The sequence below is a fragment of the Zonotrichia leucophrys genome, chromosome Z, assembly GCF_028769735.1.
Source record: "Zonotrichia leucophrys gambelii isolate GWCS_2022_RI chromosome Z, RI_Zleu_2.0, whole genome shotgun sequence".
Taxonomy (NCBI): Eukaryota; Metazoa; Chordata; class Aves; order Passeriformes; family Passerellidae; genus Zonotrichia; species Zonotrichia leucophrys.
The window spans coordinates 53850852-53864018 of NC_088200.1; the positions used below are offsets into that span (position 1 = coordinate 53850852).

A 13167-nucleotide genomic window follows, 5' to 3' on the forward strand; every position below is an offset into this window, starting at 1 on the left:
TATATATATTTCCATGCCAATCACCTCTATGTAGCTGAGACATTTCAAGTAGAGGCAGGATTTATAAAAATGAGTAAATTCAACTGACCAAAATATCTATACTAGCTGCTGAGTATATTGCTTAGACATTTGAGTGTGAACAAATGGGAAACACCATCAACATAATCATTCAGCAGCCAAAAAACCAAGCTTGTTAATTTAAGTACTTCTGTGTGAATTCACGTAGCCTGTCCTCATGGGTATATTATGTCCTCTTCTTCCAGTTGTCTCCTCAAACTTTAAGAGGTGATAGAAAAACACACAACACTGTGTACTAGCAGTCTAAGATTCTTCTGAGACTACTCTTGTTCACACAAAGTAAAGGGCTGTGTCAGTTGGTCCCCTCAGTCACCAAGTAAGATATTAAAATATTAAATAGCTTGGGCATTGTGCAAATTTCGTGCTGCTCAAGAACAGTCACACAGTAAACTACAACAAAGGCAAGTGCTTTGCTGCCATTTTATCACCTGTTACAACAGAAACTCCTTCATCCATGAGATAGGTCGCTAAATATTTCTTCTGCCCTGCTGGCTGCAAAAAGAATCTCTTTGGCTAAAGCAGTACACATGCACTGAACTTTTAGGGTTTTTCCATTTTAAGGCTTGAAGTGGCCGAAACTTGTTCAAACCCTGCCATTTGATACCAACTTTTATCTCTGGTCAAAACTGTTAGGGGGTTATGGAGAGGTTTTTGTCTAGCCGTTTTACTGGCTTTTGTGGGGTTACACCAGGCTAATGACTGGTCACTTCTGGGGTTTCTCAAGGTTCCACCTTAGGCCCAGCTCTCATCTATATATCCATGAACAGCTTGCATCCAGGATTAAAAGGTACACCAACTCTGCCACTGTGAGGAGCTGCCAACTCCCACGAAGGCAGAGAGACCCTGCAGAGACCTTGTCAAAACAGAGGACTGAGCAATCATCAGCTGTATGGCATTTAACAAGAAAAGGTCCTGGATTCTGCTCCAGGGAGAGGTCAACCCTTGATGTACAAACTGGAGAACAGGATGCTGGAAAGGAGTGCCACAGAAAGGCACCTAGGGGTACTTGCTGAGGGCAAGTAGAATATAAGTCAATTTGCAGCCAGGAGGGCCAGTTGTGTCCTGTGGGGCATCAGGCACAGCATCACCAGCTGGGCAAGGGAGGGGATTGTCCTGCTCTGCTCTGCTCCCTCACCTTGAGTGCTGGGGGCAGTTTTGGGTGTCACAATATAAAAAGAATACAAAGCTATTAAAGAGTGTCCACAGGAGAGTAATGGAGAAGGTGAAGAATGTAGAGCAGAAGCAATACATAGAGCAGCAGAGTCCCTTGGTCTGTTCAGCCTGGAGAAGGGGAGGCTGAGAGGAGACCTGTAAGTGGAAGAGCTGGGGAAGGCACTGATGTCTTCTCTGTGGTGACCGGTGACAGGACCTGAATGGTCTGAAATTGTATCAGGGGAGGTTTAGGCTAGGTATTAGGAAAAGGGACTTCCCTGAGAGGGTGGCTGGTCAACAGGATCCAAAAGGAAGTGGCCACAACACCAGCCTGACCAGAGCTCAAAAAATATTTGGGCAATGCTCTCAGACATGTGGTGTAATTCTTGGGGCTGTCCTGTGCAGGTCAAGGAGTTGAACTTTGTGGCTATCGTCCAACTCAGGGTATTCTGTGATTCTATGGTCCCTTTTATCAGCCCAGCATAGAAAATGTATTTATAGAAAGATATATGAATACTTAATTCCCCTTGATATCCTACACCAAATTCTTCCCCCAGGTTGCAAAACATATATATAACTTCACTAATTTGCTGGTTCTTTTGTGATGCAGCTGCATCTAATTTTGCTGTAAGGTAAGACACTATTTTATCCTGCAAACAGCTTCTGATTATGTGACAATTTGCAGTACGTTGTTACTTCCTAGACTTTGAAGGGACCAACAATGGGTGAGCAACAATTCTGGAGAAAGGACTAGAGACAGAATTGCAATTCTGCAGACAAAATCTGCTGCAGCTCTACTGCAGCACCTTGCAGTCAACTTACTGCTCTCTTAACCAGCATCTAATGAGCACTTGTGCCTTGCGTTCAAATTGAAGGCTCCTCAAACACTAGCAAATTCCACCTTTGTAGAAAACACCATCTTCCACCATATTCACCTCACAGTACTCAAAAAATGTTTACATTTTTGACCTGTAATTCCAGCATAACTGACAATGCAGCTGTGATATTCTACCCACACTTAAACTCTATGTTTTCAAAATGGGAAAAATATTTAAATATTCTGTACCTAGAGGTGATCATTGACACCTTGAGTATTTGTTTCCACAGACTTCAACTTACACTTAGCATTCACCAGCACCATAGAAACAGGTCACTATAATTTCATTGGCATCATCAAATGAATAAAATTAATTTGTATAATTTTATTAAAGCAAACACTCACTACTTGGGTAATTTTCAAGCATCTAGCAATGCATTTAGTCTGTCCTGAAAAATCAAGGCAAAAAAGCAGGAAGATGACTGGAAAACAAAAACGAAGGAAATAGCAAAATCTTAAAGAAACAAGAAAGCAATCTGTTTAAAAGTTCTAATATTTTAAAATCCTTAAACATTTTAAAATTTTTATTCTCAAAATAGCAAACAAAGTTAAGCAGTTTTAAAAGTTGAATAGGCTATGTATTTAAAATGTGTTTATTAAAGAATTTTAATAAGCAAATTTTAGTAAAATTATCATGCCAAGTTCTTTTATCCACAAGGAAGTCAGGAGATTTATTCTTGCAAATATTGATTACTGTTTAGTAGTGACTCTTTGTATACAGCCTATCTTTGAAAATCTAAAGATGGAGAAAACCACCAAAAAAAAATATTTGATCAGAACTATCATAGATAGGAATTTCATTATCACTGAGTACTCCTTACTATCAGCTGCTTTAAAGGCCACTTAAATACTCCCATGCTTCAAGCCTAGAGGTTGCATACAAAGGTAAAGGAGTATTGTTGCCTGTTTAGATCTGTAACTAAAGTGAATGTGAATTCACTATTGACACTAAGGCAAATCTTAGCTCAGTACAAACATGATACACAGAACTGAGGCTAGTTTGTTAAAAAATAAAATCCTGGACAAAGTTAAAACAACAAAAAAAAAAGCCTTTGATCTTTCATCAATTACTTGTTGAGAACAGCTATTTCTTTGCCTCATATGAAAGAACAGAAAGAGTCCAAACTACTAAAAATTATGAGAGGAATTCAAAGTCACCACTCAGATTATCAGGAAGTATTCCATTACCTTTTTTTATCCTTTCAGTCACCAGCCTAACTTGTACTTACTGTCTTGCTCATGCACTCTCTCAACACCTACTGTGACACTGGTAATCAACAAAATCCAATTTTAATTAGACCAAGTGTGAAAAATTATTTCCACTTCCTGTTCTGAGTGTCACAGAACAGGAATCAGAATCAGAATTACAGTCACAGTACAGAATCCCAGAACAGGCCAAGCTGGAAGTGGCCTCAAAAAATCATCAGGTCCAACCTTTTCTGAGAAGGGAAGCCTAGATGAAATTATCCAGCATCCTGTCCACCCACATCTTGAAAATCTCCCATAACACATGAGGAGGTGAATTTCCAGTAATTGACTATTCTCCTCAACATAAAAGATGAAGCCTTTCCCCATGCAACTTGTACATATCAGGTTGCATGTGACTCACCTTGAGAAACCAGGTCTGCTGGGGGTTCACGGGGTCCATCTGTCAGACAAGAGGAAAAGCATCTTTCTTTGCTCATTAGCTTGCCAAGTTGGTTAAGAGCAGCAGCAGATGAGGTTCAGGTTGGCTATCAGCAAGAACCTCTTCATGAAAAGGGTTGCCAAACATTGGAACAGACCGCTCAGGGAGGTGGTGGACTCACCATCCCTGGAGGCATTCAAGAAATGACTGGACGTGGCTCTTAATGTCATGGTCTAGCTGACATGGTGGTATTTTGTCAAAGAATGTACTTGATCTCAGAAGTCCTTTTCCAACCCTAATGATTCTATTCTATTATACTGTCCATGTAATCTGTGGATGCTCCATCCCTGGCACTGTTTAAGGCCAGGATGGATGGGCGCTAGTGCAACCTGGTTTAGCTGAAGGCATTCCTGTTTATGACAGTTAGTACTAAAACTACCTTCAAGGCCCCTTTCAACCCAACCCATTTTGTGATTCTATTGCCCTTCCATTCTTCGTGTGGCTTTTTGTGAAGAGAGCTTCTGCCATCTTTGTACACACTGTGCAAGAACTAAACTGTCCTCCAGCTTTTCATTCTTCACAGGGCATGTTCCCCAGCCCTTTGGTCATCTTTATGGTCCTCCTTTGGACCTTCTCCAATCTGTCCTTATCCTCCTTGAATTATGGATACCAGAACAGAAGCACAGTTTGACAAATGCTGATTAGAGTGAGACAATCACTTATTTTTGGCCTACATAAAATGTAAGTTAAACAGTGGATTACATATTTCCAATTCCACTTAAGCTGTTCCTTTGACTCCAATACTTATACTGGTTTCAGCCAGCTTAGAATCCTCTGCTAGAAAATACAACTCCATTATACAAACAGCATACTGAGCTAAGTGGTAACACCTCTAATAGCAGAGGAAAATAGAGAAATGTTATCCATAAAATATGGTAGGCAAAAGGGCAGTATTTTATTCTGTAAAAGTGTCTCAAAATTGCGGCATATGTCATCCTAACTCAAGTTTGTTGATACACCAGAAATTCTATACTGAGTCACAACAAAACTGTATTGCAACCAGTGTCTAGGTTGCAATAGCAGTTTCCAGCAAGTGTGTGCTACCAAAGTATTACAAACTGGACATGTATAAACGGTCCTTCCCTGATAGGTACTCTTCAGCAGATTTAGTATGGAGAGGCTTCTGTGACTTCTACTATGCATATTTTGCAACTACCTAGTACATAATGGACAGGAAACCAAAATCTGAAAAATCTATCAACAGCGAGACGGAGTAAGCCTGTTACCTTATTACCATGAAAACTGCCAAAGAACATAAAAACACTAGAAGAAATGTTATCCAGACATTTCCTTTTATTAGGACACTGAAACAGTTTAATGTACAAATGCTTTGTGTTAGTTGTAAATATTTCCTCTGTTTAAGCAGCATTTACAGCTCTGTACATTTACATGTGCACTTCTCTAGTCATCTTAAGATGCAAGACACTTTTGTGGTAGCAACTTCATAGATCAGTGAATGCCAACACTCCACAACCCTGTTTAAAGTAATAAAGTCCAGATGGAGTGACAGAAAGGAGACAGTACACCATTCTGTGCATTGACTGGGTTCATATTACAAAAGTGAAAAAAAAAATAAAATCAAAGTTATTCAGCCATACATCTCTTTCTTTCTTAATACTCTCCTTATGCATTTCACCTCCTATCCAAAAATAATGATTACTATAATAAACAGAAAAGGCATCTGTAATTTTTCCTATAAAAACCATGAAACTACACAAATAGCAATCAATTATTTTAAAATATTCAAGGAAAATAAATATTTTTGTTTAAAATATGAATTTATATCATGTAGACATGTTTCTTCAAGATAAAATATTTTGAAAGTATAAATTCTTTCCAGTCCACCCCAGTCCTCATATATTGTAAAAAATTGGTTTCATCAAGACAATTTCAATAAATGACCAACGTTTTACAGTTAAAATGCCCTCCTTCTCAACTATCAGATGTTAATAGTCTATTTAAAAAAATTAACAACATTTATTTTTCTTCACTATTTAAAATACTGGATTTATTATCCACTTAGCTGAAACTCTGTTCCAAGTATGTGGCAAAGTGAAATACATAAATTAATTGAAACAAAACTTATTTTCAAAAGATACTTTGAAGTTTGGGATAAAGTCCTTCTGTTTGATTCATCTCACAGTATCCTACTTAATAGGTTTACACTGAACTCCAGTCTCATGCCCACATCTGAAGAAATGGATGGAAAAATACCAATTCATCCAAATGTAACTACAAAGCAACTAACACAGATTTGTTAATATATTTATCAGCCAAGAGCACTGGGCAGTTAAGCACCTTAACAGGCTTCTGATTTTTCAAATGTCAGAAGTTTAATCAGAATCACCTGCTGTCTCCCTAACCCCAATCAACATTTTTCCCCAGAGCCACCCATTTCTTCATCTGCTTGCCATGACAGAGATATTTATCAAAAAAGTCAAAATGAAGAGGAGCCAGATATGCTTAAACTGAACAGGGATTTCCCTCTCAACCAGTTACATTTCATAAGTGTCTTAATTTCTTACAGAGACCATGCATATAACCTGTCAGTAAAATATATATTACAAGAGCACTTCAGCTGCTATTAACCACAAGGTATTCACTTTACTGTGATCTAAATGCTTCTTTCCTACATACTGGTAAACAATAAAAAAGGACAAAGGTATTTTTACCAATGTTTTAATGGTGGGTATGTGTTTGTCAAATGAATCAGATTATGGCATTTCTTAGCAACATTTTAAAACTTTTATTTCATCAGAACTACTTAGTCACAGATTTGAAATTGTTAGAAATTTCACTCTGCTTCTACCTTGTCATCACTTCATTTAAAAGCAAAAATAAAAACCCAACAAACCAAGAACAAAAACAAAAACCTAAATCCATGTATCTAAAATTTTTGTTAGTTCTCTAAGCACAACAAAAATTCTACGCTATTTGCAGACAACCTAAAATAAAATGAGAGAATTAAATACAGATTCTGCAACTTAGGATTTCAATGCCAATGGTTATTTGCTTACCTTCCCCGGCTTATCTTAACTCCAAAACCATTTAGTATGCTACACTGGAATCAAAGCACCTCATTTGTTCCAAATTTATACATCAAAGGCTTGACTTCACTCGAATTTGCAGGTTTCAATTATCCAGCCAAAAATGGCTCAAAAGCTCAAAGTAGAGCCATAACATTTAATTTCCATTTCTTTCAGTCTCTAAGGGTCTTCAAGATGAGTATTCTGCCCTTCAGTTCCAGTCTGTAAAAAGGGAGTCAGTCTCATTCTGCGTATTTTTTTCTCTTCTAAATTGTTGGCTTCTCACTGGCTTTTATTCATGGTTAACATAGAAAACATAAATGTCATTGAAAGAGGGATTCTCTTTCACACTGGGATTTCTTTTACTACATTACACAGATAATGATTTGACTATTTCCAATGTCAAGCAACAATCACAGAGGCACCCCACATAACTCTAGGTATTCTATCTGAACATACACAGATGAAAAGTTTTGAAAACCAGCATAGAAACAGTCTCTGTGAACTGGAGGCAGTTCACAGAATATTTAACAATATATGGTCGACCATGCTACAAAATCCAATTGTGTAAGTAAAAATCTGAATCAAACATGATTATATTTAACAATGATGTTTCTCAAAAATAGTCCTATATAGTCCTTGTAGTAGCAACCAAAAAGGCACATAAGTACAAAACAACTCAACACATATTAGGCAGAATACAAAAATTTCAGACAGGTGTTCTTAAAGCAAAATTGTGAAATAAAAAGCTGTATTTTCTGTTTTATAAAAAGATATGTACTTCCTTACCAGTTTCCTGATTGAAGTAAAGTGTCCATATATGTAATGTCCATCTGTGCTTACTTAAAATCCTGACAGCACAACCTCCAAACATTACTTTCAAGTTACTTGGGAATTGTATGTGCACAGATTGACTTGTATTTAAGTAGTATTTGTACCATCTAAACTCTTAGTATCTATCTGCGAGTCTTCCCTTCTAAGGCATAGATGTTTACAGATAAAACAGAGCACACATCATTTTTGTGCTTAAAAGTAGTTTGACTAAGCTAGTATTTAGTTGCTGTTTCAAAATCTTGGTTCATTTTCCACGTTGCCTATTACTCCTTTTCAAGACTGGTACAAAGCTCCCTTATCTGAATATACTATACTGGAATTACAGCAGTTTCACAATTCAGACATTTGAATTTAGATATTTTAAAGATAATAGTACGAAAAACCTCACCCATAATATCAAACATGCATATAATTACATATGGAATGCAAAAATTAAATAGTATTTGATATTAATTTACTCTCTGGCCAGGCTTTCTTAAAACCTGGCTGCCAAAAATGATTAGAGAAAGATATATAAACAAAAAGAATTGAGGGTCCTCCCTCCTATAATTCAATAATAAATGACATAATATAGCACAAAATTATATCTTAATGTGTTATCCTTTTGGTGATGTTAGGAACAGTGTATTTTCATTTGGAAGGTGGGGAGGAATAATTGAAATTTATTTGAAGTTCCCACATTCTGAGAAAATGGAGAGAAAGCAACACATTTTACATGGTTTGGGGTGAAACTGAATGTTTATACACATTTTTGAGAACATTTAAGGGTTTGAGGAAATAAATTTAAAACTTTTTATACTAACTTATGAAAGAGTCATGAATTCAGTAGTGATATCCCATTTTAAGTAATGTGAGTAAATGGAAGAGTTTGAACTGGAACAACACTGTCATTCACTAACTCCAAAATTCAGCATTCTTCCCCTCACTGCATTTGTATCACTCTAGAACAATTTTGTTAGTCAGCTTTCAATGCCATCAGTGTAAGAATGTGGAAGTCACTGTACAGTGTAAAACACTTATCCTGATAATGTGGGAAAAGAGGAATCCAAAAATGGCAGTCTAATTCAACACAGACTGTGCAGCTTCCTTAAGAAGTGATGCAGCTTTGTCCAGTTCTTGTTCTGTTTGTTCCACTGTTACCACTACTCGAATACTAGAAAAAGAAAACCAGAACACAGAGAGTAAACTTTATTCCTAGCCTTCTGCTTAGAACTGTATTGTACTAATTTCAACACATTAAGATCACTATCTGTAGCGAAATTACTACGAATTCAAATTCAACCAGGAACAAGACATATGACTAAACAGATGCGATCAGACTACTTTTTGCCCCCACTCTGCCACCCTACCATACACACTGTAGAGATCTGTTATCTTTTTTACCTACAGAGTAAGAGTAATTTTCCCCATGGAAATGCGCCTGCTAACAGGCTACATGCTGATCCCCAAGATACAGGTAGTTTTGATACAGTTATTTCATGGTACTAGCATCCTGTAACAGTCACTGAAAATATACCTCAAAACTGGAGCCTCTCCCATTTTTCCAAGAACCAACTATTCAATCCACTCCATTGAACAGAACTCTATCGTTGTATGGAAAAGATATGGCCATAGCCAAAAAAAAAAAATCATGTAACACATTTTTTTTCTGCTAACCTGGGTGGAGGAAGACATTTTTCTTCTTTCTCCAAATAGCGAGCCTGTGTTAATGCAATACCACTATTCATGCACTACAAATAAAAAAATAAAGCAAGTCAACCTGGGAATTGCTGATAGCATATCATTTTGATCACTAAATACATATAACTAACTTCTATTAATCTGGTGTCAAGATAAATGCAAGTTATTTCCCAAATGGAGGTTGCGAAGGTTGTGCAAAATCATCTCTTAATTTCAATACAGCTTTAATACATGAAACAGTTTAGGATGCAGTGCCTTTAGTTTTCACTTCCATGTAATCAGGCAAACATACCAGATTTATCAGGCATTTAAATCCTACTTAAGCATATTTTCAAGGAAGTTAACTTCAAAATTTCTTTTTGTAGTGTAGCCTTGTTTATCTGCCACCTGATATATAAAGATATATCCACCCTCACTTCTTCCTGTGGGACAAAAATAACCAATGTGTATTGAGGAAGGGAAAAATACTATATATAGAATATGAGATTGTTCACACATAAAAAAAGCAAATTCATGGACTAAGAAGCAAAAGTTGACCTTAAATGGTTAAAATGCACCTCCAGAACACTCCTCTTATTAAAATAAAAGTTTATACAACAGTTTATGCAACAATTTATATGCAGATTTGAGCATTAAAATAGATAACAGGAAATAACTATTTCCTGAAGTAAGTAGTCTAAGATAGATATATATTTTAATCCAGAGCTAGAGACCTAATTGTAGGCAGGCAAGAAATGGTTAGAAGGTGATCTTTAACAGAGCCATATAAACAGCACAGAAACTAAGTTTCTTGCAGCATTCCTGCAAGATCTTTCAACAAATCACCCAACAAGCCTCCCTACCCTTTCTTCATTATTAACATTCAAAGGCATTGATATATTTTAATTACTATGGTGACACTTACATAATCCACAACTCTTTTGAGTAACTTCACATCATTTTCTCGAGATCCACAGCTCTCCTTCAACTGTAAGTGCAATGCTGGAGAAAAAGATTCTCCTACTACTTTTAAACCAGAAATCCTAAAACAAATAAAAAGTCTTTGAGGTACATCCTACTTGAAGACATACTGAAATTCTAGATAAGCATTTCTCCTTTCTAGGTGCTGATAAAAGATGGATATTTCACTTTACTGATACTTATGTAGAAAAAACATATGTGCATTTCAGCTTGCATTACATAAAGATCAAGTTATCAAGCAAATGTTTTTCTAAGGAGTTTCAGTAAGTTTGTATAACAATAGTTACTTATCCTTTTCCAAAAAGGATTAATAACTCAGAAATTCTTTAAGAGTACTTATGAAGATGTAAGAGAAATGTCTGTTAGGTCTGTAATTTGCTGATAAAAACCCAGCTAGCTGGGTCAAGTCACCTTTTTATCACTTCAGATATAACGAAGAACAAATGTTCTCCTGAGGGTTTTGCAAGATTTGTCACGATTTATGATTTTATATTATTTCTTGTAGAAATTCTTTACAGCATCATCTGTCAGTCAGAAGGTTCTCTAAATTTAATTATAGGACTATAATTGTTCCCTTATCTGTACATAGGAACAGCTGTTAACTGGGTTTCTAGAATTTGACTGAATGACTGACATTTGATTGTCATTGTCCTGACACATCACACATATTTAGGATTAAGCTATTCCCATCCAAAAATCTGTATTCAATATCCAAGCAAGACCTCTGGTCCCCAAAATTAACAGGTCACATAAATGCATATCAACTATCAAGTGTCATTTTGATTTCTAGACTTTGATAAGCTTGCCTAATACATATTTTAAGAAGATCAGGCTTATTTTATGGTAGTATCATTCCAAAGAAGCTAATATGATCTATCATGCATTAGAGATTTGTGTGAGTGTTTTTGCAAGTTATTACTTTCTGTAATATGTAACACAAAATTGTTGAGGAAGAAGAATTGTAAAATACAATTGCAATATTACTGTACGTTAAATGGCTGCTGAATATCACAGAAATTTCTGCCATCTTTTTAGAATCAAAACCTGATAGATAAAAAAGCTTAGTGAGTATAGCCATCATTTAAAACATGAAAGTATTAGGAAATTTTAAACCTTATTTTTCAGATAAATTCTAGCCATTTTCTCTGTACCTCCAGAACAATAGGTACTTTATTACATTTTAACCTTCAATCAAATATATAGGAACAGTATTGTATTCAAGGTGATTGCAAGGTGCACTGAGTTATCTGAAAGAGTATCTGCTAAGCTTCATCCCAAATGCTTTTATTTGTTTATTTAATTTTCAAAATGCTTATCAATACTTTGTGTCATTGAGAGCTATCACACTCTTCTAACAATTTTAATGTGTAAGAGATTGCAGCCTTCCTCAATAGCCTTAAGATATTGAGGAAGGTATTGGACTCTTTTTAGTAGCACAACAGGGACAGTTGGGAAGGAATAATTTTTCTCCTTTAATACATATACAATTGAGCGTACATATCCCAGTCTAAGCATCTGTAAAACCAGAAACAGATTTGGGCAAGAAGAGTTTCTTTAAAGCTCACATTATAAAGGCATAGCCAAATAAAAGCCAAAAAGCCCCAAACCCCACACTTACCCCTGTAAAGCTTTGTGAATCCGTTCACATTTAGCCCGGAGAGTCTGAAAAATGTCTATACACAAACAACAACAACAAAAAACAAAACAAAAACAAACAAACAAAAAAATCACAAAAAACCCAAAACAAAACAGAAAAAGAAAACGCTTAGATTTCCTGTTAATACTTTACATTTCTCGAAGAATTCAAATATAGCATTTGGAACCAAACTAAGTATGTATATGTATATCCACTGAACTTAGTAAGTCTCTTTACTACTCTTCTTAATGTTCCTGATTCCTGTTTCTGCCAGGAAATGACAAGTTTTTAAGTCCTGACAAATGCACTACTTCCCTTTATCTCATTATTGCAGCTGCATATGGAGCTGCTGCTGTTCATGACCATATGGAAGGGATGACACAAACACTTTGTAATGGGATTGAAATGGCAGGTCCAATTTATAAATCTATTGCCAATCTATTGCCACGCAGATTCTGCTCATTGAGGCTTTTCCCAATTCACGGCCATTCTTAAAGAGAAGACTGACTCCTGGATTTTCAAACTGTGCCTCTTTTCCTTGGTGAAGGCTAACCTTCCACTACACCTAACAGTCCTTTAACTTACTCTTAATTTTTTCTTCATTCTATTTCACTTCAGACAACTGATCATGGGCCACCAAGTAAGTTTTATTTATTTGTCACAAATTAAATAGTTTATCTCTGCAAATGTCCTCCAATCTGTTGATACAAATGAAGGTTAAAACCAAATTCACACAATTTCATAATTTGGCCAATTTTGTCCTCATGTGCTTCTCTCCAATTCCTTAAAAAAAAACCCCAAACCCAAAAAACTTCTTTCCCACTAGGTGTTCTAGTGGCTGGGATTTGGCACTGCTGTTGTCTGGCCTCAATTCCTGGTCAGCAAAAAGGTTTTTCGAGGCCAGGTTGGATGGAGCTCCTGGTCTAGGTACCCCTGCCAATGGCAAGGGTGTTGGAACTAGATGATCTTTAAGGGCTTTTCTAGTTGACTCCCAGGGCAGAATCTTCTGTCTGCTAACTTTAGAGAAATACCCTGTATCTGGTCCTGCAATCAAAGGTAGTTTGCACCCTGATCCTTCCTGAGATTCTTGCCTGAATGCTTAACTAGAGAAGGAAAAAAACCCTAATTATATAGTGCAAGTGGAAAGGAGAGAGTTGCTCTGTCCTGAGGAAATATATTATCATTTGCTTCTATTTAACTTTCTCTTCCTTCATTTGTGTGGAAGGAATATGTTTTT

General features: G+C 36.3%; 1 protein-coding gene across 1 annotated transcript in view; it reads right to left on the reverse strand.

The window, feature by feature from the left end:
- Positions 1–5079: 5079 nt before the first annotated feature.
- Positions 5080–13167, reverse strand: part of SPTLC1 (serine palmitoyltransferase long chain base subunit 1) — a 34149-nt gene continuing 26061 nt past the window's right edge. The window contains exons 12-15 of the mRNA XM_064736091.1: positions 11913–11967; positions 10239–10356; positions 9311–9384; positions 5080–8807 (exon numbers count right to left, since the gene is read on the reverse strand). Of these exons, the coding sequence (XP_064592161.1) occupies positions 8714–8807; positions 9311–9384; positions 10239–10356; positions 11913–11967 (341 nt within the window). The 3' untranslated portion in view covers positions 5080–8713. The remainder of the gene's footprint in view (positions 8808–9310; positions 9385–10238; positions 10357–11912; positions 11968–13167) is intronic.